Below are 9796 nucleotides of genomic sequence, written 5' to 3'. Positions count from 1 at the left end.
ATTGATTTTTTCCCTGTAATGCAGAGTTTGAGATGTACTCAAGGGGAGGCAAGAGGAGAAAAGCAGCTACTGATTCCCAGAATTTATTTTAAGCCACATTAATTTGTTTCTTCCCTCCAAGGTCAAATCCAGGCATGGCCACATATGACCTTCTGCACCCAGGCAGTGGGTGCTTTCAAAGATCTGAGGTGAGGTGGGGGGGCACCTTGGATGCAAGTGGATTTCCAAAGAAGGAAGGAGAAATAGCAGGCACCACTCTATACCAAGATGACATTAGTAGGTCAGTTAGATCCCTCTTCCCTGGGAGCTTGAAGTTCACTTTACTATGAGTAGTGGGCTTCATGGGAAGAGATACCATTGGGTCAAGGGTCTCATGAGTGGTAGGCTTCATAGGAAGAGATACCACCTCAGCAGGGGGTACTTGGCACCCTCTTTTCTAGGTTGAAGGAGCTTAGGAAAGCCTGGTTTTAGATCTAAGTTGGTTAACACCAGTGCCCATCCCTGCCCAGGTCATAAATGACTTCCCTTCTTTCCAAATTAGTTGGAGAGACCTGCAATATATTGATGTCCTATATTTAGCAGTGGAAGGGACCTGAGAGGTAGCTAGATCTAAATCTCTTCATTTTATAGATAGGGAAACTGAGGCACGGTGAAGGTTCAATCCACTCATTTTATAAATGAGACCACGAAAAGTTGAATGACTTTCCCAAGATCACACCAGTGACCAGTGGATAGAGCTAGAATCTTGACCCAGTTCATAGGGTATTAGATTCTCCTTGGAAAACTCAGGTTCTAGAAAAGTGACTGACTCAAGATCACATACCCCAATAGAATCATAGCTATGTTTATTTTTTGTCTAGAAACTTAGATTTAGATGTGGAAGGGACCTCAGAGGTTATCACAGCTAACCTTATTTAGATGAAGAAACTGAGGCACAGAGGCATTAAGGACTTGCCCAGGGACAGATGGTTATTAAATAAATGTCTGACTTGGAGTTTTCTGGACTCCAAGTTCAACACTATATCTGCAGTACTGTATTTCCTGATTTGTCCTTTATGGTCATTCCCTTGGCTGAAAAGGTTGATTCTGAAGTTCTCTGGATTTATTTGACTTGGATTTTAGCCAGGGCGGTAGGGCAGGTTGGGGATTATGACTTGATGGGGAAATTCTTATTTATTGAGTAATATCAAGAACTGAGAGAAACAGAGGAAGATTTTTTTGAACTGATAGAGCTTGGAGTTAATAGCATCAGTATCATTTTAGACTGTGACCACAATAATTTAAAGGAGAACAATTCTGGACTCCCGTTCATCCAGGGACCAATCATGGCCTCTGAAGATGAATGGTGAAGGGTGACTCTGATTCTGGCAGAGAGGTAGTAGAATACTGGAGCTAAGGGAGACATGCCCTTTCAGATAAGACCTGGGTGTCAATCTATTTTTTTTTTTTGTTGCCTTCTATTGAAGAAGATCATTGATAGGATCATCAGTAGGAAGAAGGGCCATTGAATGGAAAATGTTAGCAGTGGAAAAAAGAAGAAATGGAAGATCAGCCAAACGTTTTTAAAATTTCTTGATGTTTTGCATGACTTCCCATGCATCATTGAAGTCATATTGCTTGCCTTCTCAATGGGTGAGGAAACAGGTTGGATGGAAGGAGAGGATCAGGAACTCCACATTTAAAAAAAATGGATGTTAAAAAGAAATTCATTAAAATCTAAAAATGAAATAAAAACCAAATCTTTGTCTTCATTTTCAGGCTTCTAAAAATGTCGTGGCATTAAAACTTCAGGAGCATGAAGACAGGAAGCAGCTTTTGAGTTCCTATTGGGTGGCAGGAGGTAGGGGCTGGGGACGTCCTCTTCAGGTATCTGATCATGCGGAGGAGAGAACAGACTTGTTTTGTTTGGCCCCACAGGGCAGAACCAGGAGTGATGGGTGGAAGTCATAAAGAGACCAATGTGGGCTTGACGTCAGGGAAAACTTCCTCACATCAGAGCTGTCCAACAGGGCGATGGGCTGCTTCCAGAGGGGTTGGCAGCTCCCTTGGAGCAAAGCCCAGATCGCCCCACCCTAGTTACAGTTCCCATAGATACATAGCACAATCCCTCTCTGCTCCCCTGCACCAATCAATCAATACATCTCTCCCCTCTCCCTCAGTGCTCCTGCCAAATCCCAAGCCTGACATTAGATCAGAATCTAGGCTAGGCATGAAGAAGGGGCATGAAGCTAAGAAGATCGATTTCTTTTTTATTATTCATAAAGTTATTTCCCCTCAAACAAGAGCATAACTGGAAAAAAAATCGGCACGATACAGAAATGTTCCCACCCAAGCACATGACACTGTCACATTGTGGAAAGTTCCCAGCCTGTCTTTGTCAGTTCTGTCTGTCTGGCTGGCACTTGGTTCCTGGCAACTCCGGAGAGCAAGGTCCAAACCTGGCAATTCCCTCCTGGGAAAATCTAGACCTGGAAAAAAAAGGGAGGGGGGAACTAGACGGAGGAGGGGGGTCAAAGAGAAGAGTTGGCCAACAAAATGACCTGAGGGGGCCCAAGATCCCCCAATCAGGTCCTTCTCCATAAATATCTAATTAACTTAGAGCAAATATAAACAACAAAAATGGTACCCTCCAAACTTCGGTCTAATTTACAGATAAACACTTAATGCATGTAAGACCTCTAAAACCTTATCTTTGTGAGGTTAGGGGATGGCTGGTGGCCCGTAGGAACGCGGAGGGACTCGGTGAGCAGCACTAGGGGAATGGGAGAGCGAGCTTTCAAGGCAGCCCGACCTAAGCCTCTGGGATTTTTCTGGGGTTGACTTTGGGCCCTGGGAAAAAGGGGGACAGGGTTTGGGAGCAGAGCAGCCGGGATGCCATCATCAGCGGCCCCTCTGGCGGCCAGGAGGGCCAGCTCTCCATCCTGGGAGAAGCCCAGGGCCGCTTCTCGTCAGGATGGGGCAGGAATCGGTAGGGAGGCACTCTGGAGAGGACGCTTCCAGACGGGAGGCCCCTCAGTGGCAAGAGCAGAAAAACAACCTTTTCTATCCAACATACACCTCTATTGAGCTAATGTGTTTGCATCTGGAATCAGAGAGAAATCTCTAGGGTCTGGGGGAGGGAAGGGGGACGAGGACAACGAGAATTCTTCCTCTGGAGGCCTCTTCAAGCGCAGCTGACTTCGTGGTTGTCGACCGGCAGCTCGCTCTCTAAGCTGCTCTCTCCGAATGCAGAGTAAGGGGGCACCTGGGGGGCTTCGATGATCAGCAGGCCCTCAGGAGAGAGCGAAGCAAACACTGTCACCGGGTCCACCTCGGCTGGGAGTCTAAGAGGAGAAACAAAGAACTGGATGGATCTCGCTTCAAAGTGAGGGTGGAAAGAGCCCTGGGTCTGAGGCCAGGAGAGACCTGGGTTCAAAGCTGCCCTTGGCCACTCCAATGGGCAAGTCATTCAACCCCTCCAAGGCCTCATTTTTCTCACCTGTACAATGGAGGGATTGGACGAATTAAAGGCCCCTTCTAAAGGTCCAGCACTAAAATGTGTGTTCCCAGATTGGTCATCTTCGTATCCTTTAGGCCAAGTACAAGGCCTTACACACAGTAGGTGCTTAATTAATGCTTGTTGAACTGTTGGGACCACTTTACATATGCTGGCATTTACTAATTGTTTCTAGGCTGATAAATGAGCACCCTGAGTCTACCAGGCCCAACTCAGGTACTGCCTCCTATAGGAAGACTTTCCTGAACTGAATATTAGAATATTAACTATTAAAACATTCACTATATTCACTATTAGAACAAAGAATGTTAAGTATAAGAATATTCACTATTAGAATAGAGAACATTAACTATTAGAATGTTAGAATATTAACTATTAGAATATTAAAATATTTACTATACTCACTATTGGAATGCAGAATATCAACTATTAGAATATTAGAATATTAACTATTAGGATGTTAGAATATAAACTATTAGAATATTAACGAATAGATATTAGAATATTCACTATTAGATTATAGAATGTTAGCTATTAGAATATTGACTATTAGAACATTAGAATATTCACTATATTCGCTATTAGATTATAGAATACTATTAGAATATTAGAATATTAACTTAGAATATTGGTTGTTAGAATATTAGAATATTCACTATATTCACTATTAGAATATAGAATATTAACTCTTAGAATGTTAGAATATTAACTATTAGAATATTAAAATATTTACTATATTCACTATTGGAATGCAGAATATCAACTATTAGAATATTAGAATATTGACTAGTAGAATATAGAATATTAACTATTAGAATGTTAGAATATTAACTATTAGAATATTAATTAATAGATATCAGAATATTCACTATTAGATTATAGAATGTTAGCTATTAGAATATTGACTATTAGAACATTAGAATATTCACTATATTCGCTATTAGATTATAGAATACTATTAGAATGTTAGAATATTAACTATTAGAATATTAGAATATTCACTGTATTCGCTATTAGATTATAGAATACTATTAGAATGTTAGAATATTAACTATTAGAATATTGGTTGTTAGAATATTAGAATATTCACTATATTCACTATTAGAATATAGAATATTAACTATTAGAATATTAGAATATTGACTATTAGAATATTAACTAATAGATATTAGAATATTCACTATTAGATTATAGAATATTAGCTATTAGAATATTAACTATTAGAACATTAGAATATTCACTATATTTGCTATTAGATTATAGAATACTATTAGAATGTTAGAATATTAACTTAGAATATTGGTTGTTAGAATATTAGAATATTCACTATATTCACTATTAGAATATAGAATATTAACTCTTAGAATGTTAGAATATTAACTATTAGAATATTAAAATATTCACTATTGGAATACAGAATATTAACTATTAGAATATTAGAATATTGACTATTAGAATATAGAATATTAACTATTTGAATGTTAGAATATAAACTATTAGAATATTAACTAACAGATATTAGAATATTCACTATTAGATTATAGAATATTAGCCATTAGAATATTGACTATTAGAACATTAGAATATTCACTATATTCGCTATTAAATTATAGAATACTAACTATTAGAATGTTAGAATATTAACTATTATAATATTGGTTGTTAGAATATTAGAATATTCACTATATTCACTATTGAATATAGAATATTATCTATTAGAATATTAACTATTAGAGACCGCTTAGGTTCCCTGGGGGCCTACATAGCTCTTCCTGTGTCTTAGGTACTTGCTAGATTGAATTGATGGAGGGGAGAAAGAAGAGAAGGGAACAAGCATTATATCAGCAGTGTTTTCTACAGTGGATAATCTTTATGTAGCTCAGGGGAGTTTTCGTCTTTAAATCAGGGACCCAAGGGGACAGCTGGGTGGCTCAGTGGATAGGGATCCATGTCTAGAGATGAGAGGTTCTAGGTTCAAATTTGGCCTCAGACACTTCTTAACTTATGTGACCCTGGACAAGTCACTTCAACTCCCTTTGCCTGTCCCTTACTGCTCTTCTGATTTAAGACAGAAGGTAAGGATTAAAAAAAAATCATCTGGTTCAAGTCCCTCACTTTACAGATGAGGAAACTGAGGCAAAGAAAAGTGGAGTGACTTACCCTAGGTTTCACAGCTGGTAAGGGTCTGCCATCACATCTGAAGTCAAGGCTTACTGACTCCATGTCCAGGGCTCTCTCCATGGTACCACCCAGCTCTCCCTTCCTCAGCTAAGTCTCCAGCTATCCTCCCAACCTTATGTGCAATAATTCTGGTGTGTCAGGAAAGCTTCTGTCTCCCTCCCAGCAGTGACCTATTCCCTCTCCTAACTAGAGAAAATAGTTCCCAGGGTGGGATTTAAAATCTATATAAGCAACTCATTAAAGCAAAGATGGTTTTCTTGTCCTGTGAGCTAGCTGGGTGGGCCCCAGGTGCATTCTAGCCAATATAATCTTCAGAGGAGATTAGCAGGAGAAAAGGGGGATTTGAAAAAGAAAAGGAGAGATCTGGGCAGGGGGCCAGGGGAGCCTTTTTTAAACTTCCACCTGGAGAAAGCTTCCAGACCAAGACATACAAGCTATCAGGGATGGTCTGTTGGTTTATTGAACCACTTAAGGGCTCGCCAAAGTGGTGATTTGTGTAGCTACAAGACCTGTAAGTTGGGAACTTGTCAAGAGACACTCACAAAAGCAGCTAGGTGGTTCAGTGGATAGAGAGTCAGGCTTGGAGAGATGGGAGGTTCTGGATTCAAATTTGACCCTAGACACTTCCTAGCTGTGTGACCCTGGGCAAGTCACTTAACCACATTTGCCTAGACCATACTTAGTATTGATTCCAAGATGGAAGATCAAGGTTTTAAATAAAAAGTAAAGACACTCACATTTGGGCAGAGATGTTATGACATTTTGAGACAATAAGGTAAAAGGAGAAATAGCACTGAGACATAGCACTGCTAAGGAGAGGAATGGAAACCCAGGTCTGAAATTAGGTCATTGCTTAAGAGGTCCATACTGGGTGAGAGTGGGGAGTTTAGGAGAGGATCTTACATTAGTCCTACAAAAGGCTGTAAGTATTTAGCTCCAATTACTTCTAAAATCAGGACCCTGAAGCAAATCCCTTGTCATCATACCCTAGTTACAATCCTATATTTTAGCAGAATTTTTTTTTATTACAAAGGGAATGGAATAAACATTTACATAACTTCTATTCTGTGGCAGGAACTGTAATCACTTTACAAAGATTATCTCATTTGATCTTAGGAAGTCATGGTATTATCCCCATTTTAAAATTGAGGAAACTGAGGCAAACAGAAATTAAGGGACTTGCCAAGGGTCATATAGCTAGTCAGTGCCCAATGCTAGATTTGAACTCAAGCCTGGGCCTTATCATTGCCATATCAGTTGCCTTATCATAAACTATTTAAGCAAGAAGATATCTTTAAAGCCAAGTAATCTTCATTTATATGATGTGGAAACTGAGGCAGAAAAAAGTCAAATGATTTCCTCACATAAAATTCTGTGAATGGTCCACTTGGGTGGTATAGTAGGCTTTGAGCTGAGGAAAGGGTCCTGAGTGGTGGCCACAGAGAGGAATAGATAAGTTTCAGACCCACCACTCTGGAAAGAATGACCCTGGCCCAGTTGGAATGTGCTAGTGTCTCTTGAGTTTGTACGCCTCAGGTTTTTGTTGGTTTTCATTCTTAGTTTTCCCAAATCAAGGAGGAAAGAGTTGAGTGGGACTAGAAGAATATCTTCTATTTTTTTCTTTTTTTAAACTCAAATTGGTGTAAAACACTGAGTTCTAAGCAGGATGAAGAATTCCAAAATATAAAGGTCTTGACTACCACTTGACTATAAGACATGAGAGTCTGAGGAGTTGAGAGCCCGGGTGTCTGGGATAATTGTGGTCCCTTGAACCATGGTAGGCAAGTTACAAAGATGGGAGAGTTTGGTGGGGAAAGATAATGAGTTGAGTTTTGAACATGTTTAGTTTAAGATGTCTATGAGACATCTGGGTCAGAATGTCCAGTGGATGGTCGGAGATGGGAGCCTGTATGTCAGAAAGGAAGTTAGAGTTGGACAAATAGGCAGCTAGGTGATATCTTGGATAGAGTGCTGGGTCTGGAGTTAGGAAACTTATTTATTTTAGATACTTATTAGTTGTGTGACCCTGGGCAAGTCATCTACCCTCCGTCTGCTTCAGTTTTTCTCCTCTACAAAAAAATCATAAAAGCACCTACTTCCCTACGTTGTTGCAAGGATCTAATGAGAAAATAATTGTAAAGTGCTTAGCACAGTGCTTGGCACATAGTAGGTGCTTTATAAATGGTAACTATTAGTATTAAAAAGCTAGAAGAATCATCCTATAGCATTCAAGTCCAACTCCCTCATTCTTTGAGGCCCTGAGAGATGAAGTGATTTGCCCAGGGCTCGTGGGCAGCAAGGGCAGAGCTAGTATTTTGAACCCAGGTCCTGAGACTCTAAATTCAACATGTTTTTCAATGGGCCTTGAGTTCTTAGTTGTATGTAACCACTTCTGTTGGAAAAGTCACTACGGACTAACCTAAGAAGTGGCAAGATCTCAGAGTGAACTCATTGGCAACTGGGGACTGGGAGCATGGCATCCCCATTCCCTTCTCCATAAGATTTTGTATTTGCTCTTCTATGTACAAGCTTTTCCTCCAATAGAATGTAAGCTTTTGGGCTTATATGGCTCAGTGGATACAGAGCCAGGCTAGGAGATGGACATAGGAGGTCCTTGTTCAAATCTGGTTGCAAACACTTCCTAGCTGTGTGACCCTGGGAAAGTCACTTAACCCCCATTGCCTAGCCCTTACCACTCTTCTGCCTTGGAACCAGTACTTAGTAGTCCATCTAAGACAAAAGGTAAGAGTTTAAAAAAAAGGAATGTAAATTTCTTGAGGGTTGTTAGGGTTTCATTTCTACCTTTTTATCCTCAAAGTTTAGAACATTGCTTGGAATATAGTAAGGGCTTGATAATTGATTTCTTGAACTCTTGGTACAATGACTCTACAGTCAGAAGACCTAGGTTCAAATCTCATCTCTGAGACATCTTACTTATATAACCTTGGAAAAAAATTACTTTGTTTCTTTGGGCCTCAGTTTCCTCATCTGTAAAATGGAGGAGTTGGGGGAGGTGACCTATGAGGGCCTTTCCAGCTCAACACTGAGGGTGCTCTGAAAAGAAGACTGGGATAATGAGACTCCATTGGTTCCCTGTCTCTAGCCCTGCTCTTCCGTCCTCAGGATCTCAGCTATCTGAGCCTGCCAGAGGACTCCAAGATTTGCATCTTGTTAAGGTACTTTTCCAACAAAGTCATTTTCTGAGGACAATTTGCATGGGGAAATCAATTGAATAGGCAGCTTTTTAAAGATAGCCTGTCTCTTTCTCCTCTCTCCTTCCCCATCCCACTCCATCATTTTTTCCTCCTCTCCCAGAGGGTTTGTCTTAATCCTTAGAGATTTTTTCATCAATCTCCTCTCCAGACTTCAGTTATCTCTCTCTCCATTTTCCCTTCATTTGCCCTATGGGGACACATTTCATCTGATCTCAGGCTCCGGTGAGAGATGCACAGGGCGACTATGACTGAATGAGAGGAAGGACAGAGTCTTTGTTTGGAGCTTTATCAAATTTAGTTTCAAGAGCTAAGGAGGAGGCAGCTTAAAGTTGCTAGGAACCTACATGGGGAGAGATAACAGAGAGGGGAAGAGAGAGAGAGGAGAGAGAAGGTGAACAGAGGGGGAAAGAGGGAGAGAGAAAGCAGGAGAAGGTGGAAGGGGAGGGAGGAAAAGAGAGAGAGATGAGGAGAGAGGGAGAGGGAGGAGAGAGAGAGGGAGGGAAAGAGGAGAGAGACAGAGACAGAGACAGACAGACAGAATAGGAGGGAGGAAGGGAGGGAGAGAAATAGAGAGAGAGGAAGGAAGAGGGAGGGGGGAGAGAGAGAGACAGAGACAAAGAGACAGAATAGGAGGGAAGAAGGGAGGGAGAAAAAGAGAGAGTAAGAAAGAGAGAGGGAGGAAGGAAGAGAGTGGGGAGAGAGACAGAAAGACAGAGAAAGAGATGGAGACAGAGAGATACAGAAAAGGATGGAAGAAGGGAGGGAGAGAAAGAGAGAGAGAGAGGGAGGGGGAGAGACAGAGAGACAGAGACAGAGAAAGAGATGGAGAAAGAGAGAGACAGAAAAGGAGTGAAGAAGGGAGGGAGAGAAAGAGAGAAAGAGAGAGGGGGAGAGACAAAGAGAC

General features: G+C 40.9%; 1 protein-coding gene across 1 annotated transcript in view; it reads right to left on the bottom strand.

Annotated features, from left to right (window-relative positions):
• Positions 1 to 2229: 2229 nt before the first annotated feature.
• HSPB8 (heat shock protein family B (small) member 8) overlaps positions 2230 to 9796 on the bottom strand; it is a 24182-nt gene continuing 16615 nt past the window's right edge. Inside the window, exon 3 of the mRNA XM_044673805.1 lies at positions 2230 to 3323. Within this exon, the coding sequence (XP_044529740.1) occupies positions 3164 to 3323 (160 nt within the window). The 3' untranslated portion in view covers positions 2230 to 3163. The remainder of the gene's footprint in view (positions 3324 to 9796) is intronic.

The sequence above is a fragment of the Gracilinanus agilis genome, chromosome 1, assembly GCF_016433145.1.
Source record: "Gracilinanus agilis isolate LMUSP501 chromosome 1, AgileGrace, whole genome shotgun sequence".
In the NCBI taxonomy this organism is placed as follows: domain Eukaryota; kingdom Metazoa; phylum Chordata; class Mammalia; order Didelphimorphia; family Didelphidae; genus Gracilinanus; species Gracilinanus agilis.
This window is presented reverse-complemented; position numbering and strand designations above follow the sequence as displayed.